Consider the following 17,384-nt stretch of genomic DNA (forward strand, 5'->3'; position numbering starts at 1 on the left):
GCTAAGAATCAGTGCCTAGCACACAGTGAACTTAGCTGCTTTATTAAGCTCAAGATACTAGTATCTAAGTGTGCCACTAAGAGTTTTCAGTATAATGAGTAAGATAGGGCGTGTTGCCATGGAAAATGTACCTGGTTAGGGTTAGTGATGCTGAGGGTTAGGCAAGCAAAATGCTGGTGGAAAGGTTTTGTCTAATAGATCAAAGGAGAAGCTCATGTTTATAATGTAAATGAAATGAACTCTTTCCTTTGAGTGTGAAATATGGTCTTACTGCTTGGAATAGGTTGTTTGTTTCCTATTGATGTTTTGAGGTGCAGCATCGCTGTTCTCATGACTATCAGCTGTAATATTGTTTGTCCTTCTTTCTCACCCCCATAAATGTGAAGTACCTCTGGAATGGAAAAACAATATGTACAAAAACCCTTTACTTTAGTGATACTAATTGTATTTGGTTTATAAGCTTAAAATGACATTTCAGATGGTAACAAGAATTTTGTACATTGATAGGAAAGAAACTGACTTAAGAAGAATGGACTAGTTTCCAGTCCTAGAAGCTATTGAATGTGAAATAAAACTAAACACTATGAAGTTAGTAAGCTACAGTATGTTATTAAGCTGTGTATTATATATTTTTTTAAATTTTTATTTTTACTTTACTTTACTTTACAATACTGTATTGGTTTTGCCATACATTGACATGAATCCACCACGGGTGTACATGCGTTCCCAAACATGAACCCCCCTCCCACCTCCCTCCCCATAACATCTCTCTGGGTCATCACCGTGCACCAGCCCCAAGCATGCTGTATCCTGCGTCAGACATAGACTGGCGATTCGATCCTTACATGATAGTATACATGTTACAATGCCATTCTCCCAAATCATCCCACCCTCTCCCTCTCCCTCTGAGTCCAAAAGTCCGTTATACACATCTGTGTCTTTTTTGCTGTCTTGCATACAGGGTCGTCATTGCCATCTTTCTAAATTCCATATATATGTGTTAGTATACTGTATTGGTGTTTTTCTTTCTGGCTTACTTCACTCTGTATAATCAGCTCCAGTTTCATCCATCTCATCAGAACTGATGCAAATGAATTCTTTTTAACGGCTGAGTAATACTCCATTGTGTATATGTACCACAGCTTTCTTATCCATTCATCTGCTGATGGACATCTAGGTTGTTTCCATGTCCTGGCTATTATAAACAGTGCTGCGATGAACATTGGGGTACATGTGTCTCTTTCAATTCTGGTTTCCTCGGCGTGTATGCCCAGCAGTGGTATTGCTGGGTCATAAGGCAGTTCTATTTGCAATTTTTTAAGGAATCTCCACACTGTTCTCCAAAGTGGCTGTACTAGTTTGCATTCCCACCGACAGTGTAGGAGGGTTCCCTTTTCTCCACACCCTCTCCAGCATTTATTGCTTGCAGATTTTTGGATCGCAGCCATTCTGACTGGTGTGAAGTGGTACCTCATTGTGGTTTTGATTTGCATTTCTCTAATAATGAGTGATGTTGAGCATCTTTTCATGTGATTGTTAGCCATCTGTATGTCTTCTTTGGAGATATGTCTATTTAGTTCTTTGGCCCATTTTTTGATTGGGTCGTTTATTTTTCTGGAATTGAGCTGCATAAGTTGCTTGTATATTTTTGAGATTAGTTGTTTGTCAGTTGCTTCATTTGCTATTACTTTCTCCCATTCAGAAGGCTGTCTTTTCACTTTGCTTATATTTTCCTTTGTTGTGCAGAAGCTTTTAATTTTAATTAGATCCCATTTGTTTATTTTTGCTTTTATTTCCAGTATTCTGGGAGGTGGATCATAGAGGATCCTGCTGTGATTTATGTCGGAGAGTGTTTTGACTATATTCTCCTCTAGGAGTTTTACAGTTTCTGGTCTTACATTTAGATCTTTAATCCAGTTTGAGTTTATTTTGGTGTGCGGTGTTAGAAAGTGATCTAGTTTCATTCTTTTACAAGTGGTTGACCAGTTTTCCCAGCACCACTTGTTAAAGAGATTGTCTTTTCTCCATTGTATATTCTTGCCTCCTTTGTCAAAGATAAGGTGTCCATATGTGTGTGGATTTATCTCTGGGCTTTCTATTTTGTTCCATTGATCTATATGTCTGTCTTTGTGCCAGTACCATACTGTCTTGATGACTGTGGCTTTGTAGTAGAGCCTGAAGTCAGGCAAGTTGATTCTTCCAGTTCCATTCTTCTTTCTCAAGATTGCTTTGGCTCTTCGAGGTTTTTTGTATTTCCATACAAATCTTGAAATTATTTGTTCTAGTTCTGTGAAAAATATGGCTGGTAGCTTAATAGGGATTGCATTGAATTTGTAAATTGCTTTGGGTAGTATACTCATTTTCACTATATTGATTCTTCCGATCCATGAACATGATATATTTCTCCATCTATTAGTGTCCTCTTTGATTTCTTTCATCAGTGTTTTATAGTTTTCTATATATAGGTCTTTAGTTTCTTTAGGTAGATACATTCGTAAGTATTTTATTCTTTTCGTTGCAATGGTGAATGGAATTGTTTCCTTAATTTCTTTTTCTACTTTCTCATTATTAGTGTATAGGAATGCAAGGGATTTCTGTGTGTTGATTTTATATCCTGCAACTTTACTATATTCATTGATTAGCTCTAGTAATTTTCTGGTGGAGTCTTTAGGGTTTTCTATGTAGAGGATCATGTCATCTGCAAACAGTGAAAGTTTTACTTCTTCTTTTCCAATTTGGATTCCTTTTATTTCTTTTTCTGCTCTGATTTGCTGTGGCCAAAACTTCCAAAACTATGTTGAATAGTAGCGGTGAAAGTGGGCACCCTTGTCTTGTTCCTGACTTTAGGGGAAATGCTTTCAATTTTTCACCATTGAGGATAATGTTTGCTGTGGGTTTGTCATATATAGCTTTTATCATGTTGAGGTATGTTCCTTCTATTCCTGCTTTCTGGAGAGTTTTTATCATAAATAGATGTTGAATTTTGTCAAAGGCCTTCTCTGCATCTATTGAGATAATCATATGGTTTTTATTTTTCAATTTGTTGATGTGGTGAATTACATTGATTGATTTGTGGATATTGAAGAATTCTTGCATCCCTGGGATAAAGCCCACTTGGTCATGGTGTATGATCTTTTTAATGTGTTGTTGGATTCTGATTGCTAGAATTTTGTTGAGGATTTTTGCATCGATGTTCATCAGTGATATTGGCCTGTAGTTTTCTTTTTTTGTAGTATCTTTGTCAGGTTTTGGTATTAGGGTGATGGTGGCCTCATAGAATGAGTTTGGAAGTTTACCTTCCTCTGCAATTTTCTGGAAGAGTTTCAGTAGGATAGGTGTTAGCTCTTCTCGAAATTTTTGGTAGAATTCAGCTGTGAAGCCGTCTGGACCTGGGCTTTTGTTTGCTGGAAGATTTCTGATTACAGTTTCAATTTCCATGCTTGTGATGGGTCTGTTAAGATTTTCCATTTCTTCCTGGTTCAGTTTTGGAAAATTGTACTTTTCTAAGAATTTGTTCATTTCTTCCACGTTGTCCATTTTATTGGCATATAACTGCTGATAGTAGTCTCTTATGATCCTTTGTATTTCTGTGTTGTCTGTTGTGATCTCTCCATTTTCATTTCTAATTTTATTGATTTGATTTTTCTCTCTTTGCTTCTTGATGAGTCTGGCTAATGGTTTGTCAATTTTATTTATCCTTTCAAAGAACCAGCTTTTGGCTTCGTTGATTTTTGCTATGGTCTCTTTTGTTTCTTCTGCATTTATTTCTGCCCTAATTTTTAAGATTTCTTTCCTTCTACTAACTCTGGGGTTCTCCATTTCTTCCTTTTCTAGTTGCTTTAGGTGTAGAGTTAGGTTATTTATTTGACTTTTTTCTTGTATCTTGAGGTATGCCTGTATTGCTATGAACTTTCCTCTTAGCACTGCTTTTATAGTGTCCCACAGGTTTTGGGTTGTTGTATTTTCATTTTCATTAGTTTCTATGCATATTTTGATTTCTTTTTTGATTTCTTCTGTGATTTGTTGGTTATTCAGAAGTGTGTTGTTCAACCTCCATATGTTGGAATTTTTAATAGTTTTTCTCCTATAATTGAGATCTAATCTTAATGCATTATGGTCAGAAAAGATGCTTGGAATGATTTCGATTTTTTTGAATTTATCAAGTATAGATTTATGGCCCAGGATGTGATCTATCCTGGAGAATGTTCCATGAGCACTTGAGAAAAAGGTGAAATTCGTTGTTTTGGGGTGAAATGTCCTATAGATATCAATTAGGTCTAACTGGTCTAATGTATCACTTAAAGTTTGCGTTTCTTTGTTGATTTTCTGTTTAGTTGATCTGTCCATAGGTGTGAGTGGGGTATTAAAGTCTCCCACTATTATTGTGTTATTGTTGATTTCCCCTTTCATACTGTTAGCATTTGTCTTACATATTGCGGTGCTCCTATATTGGGTGCATATATATTTATAATTGTTATATTTTCTTCTTGGATTGATCCTTTGATCATTATGTAGTGGCCTTCTTTGTCTCTTTTCACAGCCTTTGTTTTAAAGTCTATTTTATCAGATATGAGTATTGCCACTCCTGCTTTCTTTTGGTCTCTATTTGCGTGGTATATCTTTTTCCAACCCTTCACTTTCAGTCTGTATGTGTCCCTTGTTTTGAGGTGGGTCTCTTGTAAGCAGCATATAGAGGGGTCTTGTTTTTGTATCCATTCGGCCAGTCTTTGCCTTTTGGTTGGGGCGTTCAACCCATTTACATTTAAGGTAATTATTGATAAGTATGATCCCGTTACCATTTACTTTATTGTTTTGGGTTCGGGTTTATACACTCTTTTTGTGTTTCCTGTCTAGAGAATATCCTTTAGAATTTGTTGGAGAGCTGGTTTGGTGGTGCTGAATTCTCTTAGCTTTTGCTTGTCTGTAAAGCTTTTGATTTCTCCTTCGTATTTGAATGAGATCCTTGCTGGGTACAGTAATCTGGGCTGTAGGTTATTTTCTTTCATCACTTTAAGTATGTCTTGCCATTCCCTCCTGGCCTGAAGAGTTTCTATTGAAAGATCTGCAGTTATCCTTATGGGAATCCCCTTGTGTGTTATTTGTTGTTTTTCCCTTGCTGCTTTTAATATTTGTTCTTTGTGTTTGATCTTTGTTAATTTGATTAATATGTGTCTTGGGGTGTTTCGCCTTGGGTTTATCCTATTTGGAACTCTCTGTGTTTCTTGGACTTGGGTGATTATTTCCTTCCCCATTTTAGGGAAGTTTTCAACTATTATCTCCTCAAGGATTTTCTCAAGGTCTTTCTTTTTGTCTTCTTCTTCTGGGACTCCTATAACTCGAATGTTGGAGCATTTCATATCATCCTGGAGGTCTCTGAGATTGTCCTCATTTCTTTTAATTCGTTTTTCTTGTTTCCTCTCTGATTCATTTATTTCTACCATTCTATCTTCTATTTCACTAATCCTATCTTCTGCCTCCGTTATTCTGCTATTTATTGCCTCCAGAGTGTTTCTGATCTCATTTATTGCGTTATTCATTATATATTGACTCTTTTTTATTTCTTCTAGGTCCTTGTTAAACCTTTCTTGCATCTTCTCAATCCTTGTCTCTAGGCTATTTGTCTGTGATTCCATTTTGATTTCAAGATTTTGGATCATTTTCACTATCAATATTTGGAATTCTTTCTCAGGTAGATTCCCTACCTCTTCCTCTTTTGTTTTGTTTGGTTTTGTTTTGTTTGGTTTGTTTTTGTTTGGTTGGTTAGGTCTCCTGTTCCTGTACCTGCTGAGTATTCCTCTGTCTCTTCATCTTGATTATATTGCTGCGTTTGGGGTGGCCTTTTTATATTCTGGTAATTTGTGGAGTTCTCTTTATTATGGAGCTTCCTCACTGTGGGTGGGGTTCTATCAGTGGCTTGTCTAGGTTTCCTGGTTAGGGAGGCTTGTGTTGGAGTTCTGGTGGGTGGAGCTGGGTTTCTTCTCTCTGGAGTGCAGTGGAGTGACCAGTAATGGGTTATGAGACGTCAAAGGTTTTGGAGTAACTTTGAGCTGCCTGTATATTGAAGCTCAGGGGTGTGTTCCTGTGTTGCTGGAGAATTTACGTGGTATGTCTTGTTCTGGAGCTTGTTGGTCCTTGGGTGGAGCTTGGTTTCAGTGTAGGTATGGAGGCATTTGATGAGCTCCTATTGCTTAATGTTCCCTGAATTCAGGAGTTCTCTGATGTTTTCAGGCTTTGGACTTAAGCCTCCTGCTTCTGGTTTTCAGTTTTATTTTTACAGTAGCCTCTAGACTTCTCCATCTATACAGCACTGATGATAAAACATCTAGGTTAAAGATGAAAAGTTTCTCCACATTGAGGGACACTCAGAGAGGTTCACTGAGTTACAAGGAGAAGAGAAGAGGGAGGGGGTAGTTAGAGGTGACTGGAATGAGATGCGGTGAGATCAAAAGAGGAGAGAGCAAGCTAGCCAGTAGTCACTTCCTTATGTGCGGTCTATAGTCTGGACCGCTCAGAGGTATTTATGGAGTTATACAGGGAAGAGGAGAGGGAGGAAGTAGACAGAGGTGGCCAGGAGGATAAGACAGAGGAATGAGAAGGAGAGAGACAAATCCTGCCAGTAACCAGTTCCTTAGGTGTTCTGCACCGTCTGGAACATGCAGAGATTCACAGAGTTGGATAGAGAGGAGATGGGGGAGAAAAGAGACAGAGGCCACCTGGTGGAGAAAAAGGAGAGTCCAAAGGAGGAGGGAGTGGTCAAGCCAGTAATCTCGTTCTCAGGTAAAATTGGGTAGTGAAGTTTGGGTTTTTAAATGTACAAAATTGTCAACAAAAACCAAAGAGCAAAGATTAAAAATCTAGAGTAGAGGTTGGATTTTCAAAAATACAGTATTAAAGAAAAGAAGCAGAAGGAAAAAGGAAAAAAGAAAAAAAAAGAAAAGAAAGAAAAAAAAAAGCCACAAGAATTATTATAAAAAAAAAAACCACCAATAACCACCAAAAGACTATATATGGTGTTTGCCTTAAAAAAAAAAAAAAAAGAGTCTTTTTTTTTGAATAGTAATAATAGGTTATAGAAATAAAAATTAGAGGAGAAATAGAAGACTTAACTATTAAAAAAAAGTTAGAAAAAAAAAAGGGAAAAAAAAAAGGAATGATTTTAAAAATAGTAAAAATATATCTGGCCCTTCTCTGATGTTGTGGACAGTGTGGGGTCACTTCCAAGGCGGTTCCCTCTGTTTAACTTCTTCTATATGCTGGTTTTTTAGGCTCACTAGTTCAGTCGCTCTGTGGGGAGGGGCGTGCTGCAAACAAATAGCGCTGTCGTGTGCACACAGTGTCTCAGCCCCGCTGGACCTGTCCCTTCTTGCGATGCACAAACCGCTCCGGCTCTACGATGCTCAGCCGGGAACCGTCTGAGGCCGGCCCTAGACTTACCTGGTCTAAGCCGCTCAGGTTTGGCACTCAGGTAGCCCTCAGAGGCACAGATTCGGTTGGGACTGCGTTTTGTGCCCTTTCCGGGTCCGAGTATCTCAGGAGTTTGGCGAGCGCGATCACTGCGACTTGTCGCCTTTTCTGCCTCTGCTGCTCAGTTTTCTGGGTGGACCGCTGGCGCCCCTTGTGAGGCAGATGGTGACTGTCCAGCACCCCCAGAAGTCTTAGCAAAGAAGCCTGCTTGCAGTTTGGTAAGTGAAGTCTCTCCGGGTCTGCAATTGCCCCTTTCCAGCCCTTACGGCTCTGGCTGCCTGTCCCCGGCGGGGGATGGTCTGCAGCCGGCTTTTTCCGTTCCGTCCTTTGTTCTGTGCTCGGTCCTGGCGGTGTCTTATGTTTGAGCTTTTCGCGTGGTAGCTATCCCACAGTCTGGTTTGCTAGCCCAAGTTAGATCGTTCTGGTTGCGCGTGGGGCGTTCTTGCCCGATTCTTACAAAGCACTGCAGCCCGCGCCTCCCGCGCGTCCCTGGCCTGCCCCCACTTGCTTGTGGCGGATGCAGGCGTCTGTGCTGCTTTTCCGCTGGGGGAGTTACTGTTGGGCTTGTAATCTCTTGGTTTTAATTATTTCTTTATTTTTCCCTTCCTGGTATGTTGCCCTCTGTGTTTCCAAGGCTCGCCACAGACTCGGCAGGGAGAGTGTTTCCTGATGTTTGGAAACCTCTCTTCTTAAAATTCCCTTCCCGGGACGGGCTTCCCTTCCCGGGACGGAGCTCCCTCCCCACCTCCTTTGTCTCCTTTTCGTCTTTTATATTTTTTCCTACCTGTTTTTGAAGACAATGGTCTGCTTTTCTGGTTGCCTGATGTCCTCTGCCAGCCTACAGAAGTTGTTTTGTGGAGTTTGCTCAGCGTTGAAATGTTCTTTTGAGGAATTTGTGAGGGAGAAAGTGGTCTTCCCGTCCTATTCCTCCGCCATCTTAGGACCGCCCCCTAAGCTGTGTATTATAGCTTAATGGTTAAATATTTTAAAATGTTGGACCTGTGTCTTTTGTAAAATATACCTACCTACCTTTTTGAATGGGATTTAAAAAAAACAACTAAAATTGCCCCCAAAGAAATATTGCATGGCGTGCTGGCACAGATTAAGTTTGGTAATGTGTTGGGAGTTAATGTTATTAACTTACAGTTCCTTTGTGGTAGGAGTACCATACCTACTAAGATGAAAAAAATCTTAGAATGTGAATACTAATAATTTCAGTTGTTTATTTCATGTTTAATATATGTACTGTTCTAAGTACCTCATATATATTGTCTCATTTTAATCCCTTGGTCAGTCCTAGATAGTAGCAAGTATTACCAGCATTTGCAAATGAGAAAACTGAGAATCAGAATACTACCTATATTTGCTGCAGATCATACAATGAAGGGCAGAAGGAGACTCTGAACCCAGGTCTGTCTGACTTGGAATGATGTAGTTGAAGATAATCTAAGTTGGATTTAAGGCTAATGTGCTACTTACTTACTTGATTGTTTTCATCAGGCAGATCATATTGTCAGGCCATTATATAAAGTTTCAAAGGATGAATATTAGTCGCTTTTGCTATCTTCATTTTCGATAAATGGAAAAAAAACAACAAAAGTATCCTATAAGTTACTGAACAAGTTCAGTTGCTCTGTAGAAGTAGTTTAACATATAGTTTTAAAAAGTAAGGAAGCTGTTAGAAAGCTAGCAGTTTGACTTGTGTTTTCTTTTGCTTTCAGATCTAAAGCATGCATTCCTTATTTGAAAAAGAGTAAAATTGCTCATATCCTCAATCTCAGCCCACCTCTGAACCTGAATCCACTGTGGTTCAAACAGCACTGTGGTAGGTGGTAGGTGAAGGGATGACTTGTTTAGTCAATCTGTTTTACATTAAATCAGTGTATCAATAATGTAATCACAGTGTGTACATAGTGTTAACATTAAATTTTCTCTGCAGAAGTTGGTAGCATTTTGGTAAGTAGATTCTTAATCTTTTATCTGTTATATTTTAAATGGACATATAATTTGCATTAAATAAAATGCATAGTTGTTAATGGTTGAGTCTGATGAGTTTTGACAAATAGATACACCTGAATAACCTCAAATGAAGATATGGATAATCCACCATCCTGGAAAGCTCCCTCAAGTACCAGTGGGTGTGTTTTACTGTATGTAATTTATTCTTCAATAAAGTTGATTAGGACTGCCATGATTGACATGTATGCATTGCTATGTTTAAAATGGATAGCCAAAAGCGACCTGCTGTCTGCATCAGGGAACTCTGCTCAATATTATGTGACAGCCTAAATGGGAAAGGAATTTGGAAGGGCGTGGATATGTGTGTATGCATAACTGAATCACTTTGCTGTATACCTAAAACTAGCACAGCATTGTTGATAAACTCATATAAAATAAAATTAAAAAAAAAAACTGTCCATTAACTACTTTACTCTTCACACCTAACTAATGATGTAAGATGAGTATGCTAAATAACAGGCCTTCCCCAGTATCTCAGGGGTAAAGAATCCACCTGCAATATGGGAAATATAGGAGACATAGGTTCGATCCCTGGGTCAGGAAGGTCCCCTGGAGGAGGGCATGGCAGCCCACTCCAGTATTCTTGCCTGGAGAATTGCATGGACAGAGGAGCCTGGCAGGCTATAGTCCATAGGGTTGCAAAGAGTCGGATAAGACTGAAGTGACTGAGCAGACACGCACATGCTAAATGACAAGATTTATGTACAGGTGCCGCCTCTGAGATTATTGTATCAGATACCTACTCCTTGTTTCAACATAATTCCATAAAATTTGGAAAGGAGGACATTCGGAATAAGAACCCATAGAACAAAAATAAAACAAGTTCTGTTTTAATTGACTCAGTTAAATGAATTTGCAACCTTTTGTTTATGTTTTACTAGAAGTAGTTTTCCTTTAAATGGCCAGTTTCATTGAAAAAAGGACAAAAAAAGAAACAATAATGTGATTTATCCCCGTGATATTCAGAGGAATAAAAGTTTATTACTGTCTCTGTTCTTTTAAACAATTACTAGGATGGAAATATGCTAAAGTAGTTCATCCCTGACATATATAAAATTGTTTACATAGAAAACTGTTCTTTTAAAAATAGTACATTAAAAGTTTTTGTGAAGTGAAGAAGTGAAGTTTCTCTGTCGTGTCCATCTCTTTGCGACCCCGTAGACTGTAGCTCACCAGGCTCCTCGGTCTATGGGATTTTCCAGGCGTGAATACTGGAGTGGGGTGCCATTTCCTTCTCCAGGGGATCTTCCCAACCCAGGGATCGAACCCGGGTCTCCTGCATTGTAGGCAGATGCTTTACCATCTGAGCTACCAGAAAAGCCCAAAGTTTTTGTACTAATATAAATATTAAATAATTCAGAAAAATGTATCAAGGAAAAACAGTAATAGAAGGAAATTGGTTATTTATACTCACAAATTAATTTGTTTCTTAATTAAATTCTTGATGGTTTCTTTCAGCTTACACTATTGCTAAATATGGTATGTCTATGTGTGTACTTGGAATGGCAGAAGAATTTAAAGGTGAAATTGCAGTCAATGCGTTGTGGCCTAAAACAGGTATGTACTTATAAAAGAAATCCATTTGTTGGATTCTCATTTATTATCTTAGTCACTCTTGGGTGGGTGGGGTGGGTACAAATGAGTAGACCATCAAAAGGAAACCTCAGTATGTCTGTTTGGAAATAAGTTCAGCTTTTTATTGTATATGAAAGACCCTTAGAAACACTAACACTGGAAGAATCTCATAAAAGCCAATAGGAAGCCAGCTGCGCTTCCCTAACCTTTTTTCCACTCTTGTCTTTGGTACCTTAAATTCTGCAGATTCTCTTGCAGTTACTTTTATTTTCTCTTCACACATCCCAGCAAATGCTTCTTTACTTTCTTGTACTCTTACTAATTTGTCTTTTTCCTTTATGAAAAGCCGACTTTTCTGTACTTTCACATAAGTTCTGAGTTCACAGAGTGTCTGGATCCCCTTTAGGTAACAGGGTAACCTGCTTATGGCTGGGCTTTGTATGCAGCTTTTGAGTTAAATGTGCAGTGGAAGCTGATGGCTTGCAGATTAGGGAATATGTTGTATAAACATGAGGGGAGGGAAATGACAGAAAGGGAAGGCTTGTCCTACTTATCCTCCACTTATATATCAGAACAGCTTAAAGGAGGAAAAAGAAAAAAAAACTTCTTCTTATACCCTTTTTTTCATATATTTAATAGTGCCTATGAAAACCTTAACTTCTTTTATTTTTCTCACTGTAAATGACAATCCTACCCCACAAAAGTATGAAAAAGAGAAAACACAGTGGGAATCACTTTTTCATTTCACTTAAAAAAAAATGAACGGAACCTTTGTTGCACTAACATCAGGACTCCAACATGGAAGTTAGTGTGACCCCTTTCCAGGGAAGCTCCTTAGGGTCAATACAGGATTTTCCTGATTCTCCCCAATGGGTCATTTAGTGTATTCCTATATCTTCTGAAGACCTTGATATTGTTTATTTCCCTTCTTCTGCTTTCTGGCATTGTTTTGTTCATTCATCACTCAACAAATACCTAGTAGACAATTGCCATGGGGCAGACATTGTGCAGGGTTCAGGGGACACCTCTTTGGCCTTTTCACCTCATAAATGGGGCGGTTGGTAGAGCTGTCTGCAAAAGAACATTTAATTCAGTATTTTGGCAAATTATAATAGCCCTAGATATACTCTTGAATGGAACTGCCACGCATAGCAGTGTGGAATGACCCAGAGTTGTAGCTTAGGAACAGAGGAGGGGTTTCTTTCCCTTCCCATCTGCTGTGTGCTAGGTGAGGAGATTTCCTCAGCCCCAGGCCTAATGGTCTATGGTACTGAAGCTGAGAGAATAGGAGGCTGTGGGGCAGAATTTATGGAGCCCTGGGATATGTTGCTAATGTAACTGTTAGGAAAATTTAGCCATTGCACCCAGCTCTCTAATCACCATCTTTGTTTTCTAATAAGAACTCCAGGAATTTTTTTTTTTTAAAGGTTTTTATGTGAAGTATAGCTGATGTACGGCTTCCCTGGTGGTTCAGTGGTAAAAAATCCACCTGCCAATGCACGAGATGCGGGTTCGATCCCTGGGTTGGGAAAATCCCCTGGAGAAGGAAATGGCAACCCACTCCAGTATTCTTGTCTGGGAAATTCCATGGATAGAGGAGCCTGGTGGGCTACACAGTCCATGGGGTGGCAGAAAAGTCAGACACAACCTAGTGACTAGAAAGCAGCAGCATGGTTGATTTCTGGTAGCTGCAGGGGGGTACTCCCTCGTCACTTGATACTTGGATACATGGTGAACGGATCACTGTGATAAGTCTAGTAACCATCTGTCCCCATGCAAAGTTGCTCCACTAACATTGGCCGTATTCCTCGTGCTACATGCTGTATTCCTGTGGTTCATTCGTTTTGTAACTGGAGGTCTGTGTCTCTGCATCGCTCTCAGCTGCTTTGGCCCGCCCTGTACCCCACTCTCCTCTGGCTCTGGCAGCCACCTGTTTGTCCTCTGTCAGTCTGTTTCCATTTTGTTCTGTTCATTTATTTTGTTTTTCAGATTCCACACATAAGTGAAACCATATGATATTTGTCTTTCTTTGTCTGACATTTAATTTAGCATAACATGCTCTAAATCCATCCATGTTGTCACAGGTAGCAAGATTTCATTTTTTTAATGGCTGAGTAATGTTCCATTGTGTGTGTATGTATTATATATCACCGCATCTTATTTATCCATTGATGGCCTTTTAGGTTGCTTCCGTATCTGGGTTATTGTAAGTAATGCTGCAGTGAACATGGGTATGCATATATATTTTTGAATTGGTGTTTTCATTTTCTTTGGGTAAATACCCAGAAGTGAAATTGCTGGATCATGTGGCAGTTCTATTTTTAACTTGTTTATGAAGAATCAGTTTTAAAAAATATTCCATCTGCAGTTTGACTAAGATTCCTTTATTTCCTGATCTACCAGGGTATCAGAACCATGATTTATTGCTTCTTTGTTTCCCTTATGTTACTCTAGCAGACAAAATTCTTTTAAGATTTTCTGGAGTGTGGTATTTGTTGCAATGAGGCAAAAGATGAGAATGAAAAAACTGCTTCTACGGTATTTTCAAACTACATGTCAAGACTCACTGGTGAGTCATGAAATCAATTTAGTGAGGCATGAAATCAATTTGGTGGATTGTGAAATTGATTAAGTAGATAGCAGCCAGAATTTTGTTGTTGTTTCATTTTATTTTTAATTGAATGAAATAGAGAATATTAGAGAGTATTACACATTGTAATAGTGTTGTTTGGTAAACTTTAAAACTTATATATGAATATCATATATAAATGAAATATGCATATGTTTATGTGTAGGTATTATGTGTTTTTAGTCTTGCTCATAAGAACTGTTACTTATTCTGAATCACAGTAAAACAGTTTAAAACTTGGACTTTTCTTTGCCTCCTTTTTCTAGCTTCTTTTCCTTCTCTCATCCCTTCTCAGCCTCCTCTCCCTGCCTTAATCACTGCTGTTGTTAAAGTTGATAGAGTCAGAAAGTTAGTATCTGTACATCTCCTTCACATCACTTACAGCATTTGAAGTTAAATTACTGATAACAATAACAACAGTTGTTTAATGTCTTTCTTGCTAGAAAAGCTTCTTAAAGATATAATATTTGTTTTGTCCATTTTATTATCATCACTGCAGACATTCAATAAGTATTAATATTTGATGAATGAATGAATGCAGTATGATGAGCTTCCATGTAGGTCCATAATAGACATTCCAAATAAAAGGTGTATATAAGAAAGGGGAAGAATATTGTATGACTTGGAATATGAAGGACATTATCGGGATTGGCAGGAGAAATCATCTCACTGCCTAGATCTTTGCTTTAGTTGAGATGTTCATTTTATTAATAGAAGGTTTACTTGACATCTTGGAACCACTGGTATCATTTGGGTCCTAGACTTGTATAATATAGTGAATTGAATTTACAGTCATGCTCCTTATGATACATGGCATGATGAATTACATCCAGGATACTTTTGAAACATAGCAAAAGGACCATGTAGCTCAGATTAAAAGTCAGAAAGGGAGGTCTTTTAATGAAACCATTGAAGCGAGACTGAGGATGTTGGAATTAACAAGGAGAACTGAACAAGGCCTTCTTGGCAGAGGGAACAACAGAGTCTGAAGTATGGGAAAATACTGGGTGTTTGGTGGAACTGCAAGAAATCATTATGGTGTATCTGTGATGGGGTGTGGACTTTTTATTTCCCTCTGAACTGGAGCAACTGCGAATAGTTTGGATAGGCCTGAATGTTGGGTGGGTGTGAGGTTGTGGGTGAGATGGACAGACTATGTCCAAGGGTTTTGGTTGCCAAGTTTAGGAGCTTGAATTTTAACCTGTATTCCGTAGAGAGTCACTTTAGAATTTTAGAGGCAGGAGAGCAATAATCAGCAGAAGACAAAGAGGAGCAGTGGTTTGTTGACGAGGTTTAGGAAGTTTAATTTGGCATCTGAACAGGCTGACTTGTAAGACTGTGGAAAGAGGAGGCAGGAAACCTAGCTAGATTTTGCATTATTTATGATGGAGGCAATGAAAATGGATTTGAGAGAGTGTTCAGGCTCCTCACTGTTTCTGAGGCCTCTATTTAAAAGACACATCTTTTCTTTCTGGACCATATAGTGTGGTCCAGATATGAAAAGTCAGCTAACCAGGGAGGTCAAGGTGGCAGCCGGCCTCTATGGTACTAGAAACCAAAACCAAAACTAGTTTCCATTTTCAAGGGACCTACTTATGAACTAGGTCAAGCAGTTTATACCATATTTCATTGATTCTGAGATGCCCATGTTTTCACATTTACATCTTTGATACCGGATTGCTCATATATAGTTGATGTATTATAGTTTAATTGGCAGGGTTTTTTTGCCTTGGTGGTTACACTTTATAATCAATGGTATCTTTGGTTCAGTGAGCACATAGAAGAATATATGTGTATGTGTAGATACAGAGAACAGAGTAGTGGGTACCAGGGGGACAGGGGAGGGGGAGGGTGAAAGAGGTAAAGGGGATTAACTGTATGGTAATGGATGGAAGCTAAGCTTTTGGTGGCTAGCATGCTGTAGCATGTACAGAAGTCGAGATATAAACACCTGAAACATCTATACTATTATAAACCAATTTATTGAGATAATTTTTTTTAAAGATATTTTGAAAAGTTTTGGGAATGGATGGCAGTGATAGTGGCACAGCATTGTGAATGTACTTAATGCCAAAGAACTGTACACTTAAAAGTGGTTGATCTGAAATAAACCTGAAATAAACAAATGGGACCTAATGAAGCTTAAAAGCTTTTGCACAAGGTGAAAAATAACTATAAATAACTATAAGCAAGGTGAAAAGAGCCTTCAGAATGGGAGAAAATATTAGCAAACAAAGCAACTGACAAAGAATCAATCTCAAAAATATACAAGCAGCTCCTGCAGCTCAATTCCAGAAAAATAAATGACCCAATCAAAAAATGGGCCAAAGGACTAAACAGACTTTTCTCCAGAGAAGACATACAGATGGCTAACAAATACATGGAAAGATGCTCAATATCACTTATTATCAGAGAAATGCAAATCAAGACCACAATGAGGTACCATCACATGCCAGTCAGAATGGCTGCTATCAAAGGGTCTACAAACAATAAATGCTGGAGAGGGTGTGGAGAAAAGGGAACCCTCTCACACTGTTGGTGGAAATGCAAACTAGTACAGCCACTATGGAGAACAGTGTGGAGATTCCTTAAAAAACTGGAAATAGAATTGCCTTATGACCCAGCAATCCTACTGCTGGGCATACACACTGAGAAAACCAGAATTGAAAGAGACACGTGTACCTCAATGTTCATTGCAGCACTGTTTATAATAGCCAGGACATGGAAGCAACCTAGATGTCCATCAGCAGATGAATGGATAAGAAAGCTGTGGTGCATATACACAATGGAATATTACTCAGCCATTAAAAAAAATACATTTGAATCGGTTCTAATGAGGTGGATGAAACTGGAGCCTATTATACAGAGTGAAGTAAGTCAGAAAGAAAAACACCAATACAGTATACTAACACATATATATGGAATTTAGAAAGATGATAATGATAACCCTGTATGCGAGACAGCAAAAGAGACACAGATGTAAAAAACAGTCTTTTGGACTCTGTGGGAGAAGGGTTGGATGATTTGAGAGGGTAGCATTGAAACGTGTATATTATTATATGTGAAGCAGATTGTCAATCCCGGTTCGATGCATGATACAGGATGCTCAGGGCTGGTGCCTAGAGATGACACTGAAGGAGGGGATGGGGAGGGAGGCGGGAGGGGGGTTCTGGATGGGGAACACATGTGCTCCTGTGGCTGATTCATGTCGATATATGGCAAAAACCACTACAATATTGTAAAGTAATTAGCCTCCAATTAAAATAAATAATTTTTTAAAAAAAGGTTAATCTGAAAGAAAACCAATAACATGCACCTACGCCATCAAAAGGGCTTCTCTGGTGGTGCTAGTGGTATAGAACCTGCCTGCCAATGCAGGAGATGTAAGAGATGTGGGTTCAGTCCCTGGGTCAGGAAGATCCCCTGGAGAAGGGCATGGCAACCCACTCCAGTATTCTTGCTTAGAGAATCCCATGGACAAAGGAGCCTGGCAGGCTACAGTCCATAGGGTTGCAAAGAGTCAGACACTTTGCAACTGAAGTGACTTTGCATGTACTCCAGCAAAAAACTGGTTAAAATATATATACATATGATTGAAAAACATGTATTCATCTCTTCAGTAAAGCATTTTTTTAAAAAAGGAAAAACTAAAATTATTTCTTGTGATTAGAAGACAGAAATTTTTTTCATATACCAA

General features: G+C 38.7%; 1 protein-coding gene across 1 annotated transcript in view; it reads left to right on the plus strand.

Annotated features, from left to right (window-relative positions):
• The window catches only part of HSDL2 (hydroxysteroid dehydrogenase like 2), a 65,260-nt gene that overhangs the window by 23,036 nt on the left and 24,840 nt on the right, over positions 1-17,384 (plus strand). Inside the window, exons 5-6 of the mRNA XM_052645141.1 lie at positions 9,186-9,289; positions 10,942-11,040. Coding sequence (XP_052501101.1) covers positions 9,186-9,289; positions 10,942-11,040 — 203 coding nt within the window. The remainder of the gene's footprint in view (positions 1-9,185; positions 9,290-10,941; positions 11,041-17,384) is intronic.

This window comes from Budorcas taxicolor, chromosome 8 (genome assembly GCF_023091745.1).
Source record: "Budorcas taxicolor isolate Tak-1 chromosome 8, Takin1.1, whole genome shotgun sequence".
NCBI classification, from domain to species: domain Eukaryota; kingdom Metazoa; phylum Chordata; class Mammalia; order Artiodactyla; family Bovidae; genus Budorcas; species Budorcas taxicolor.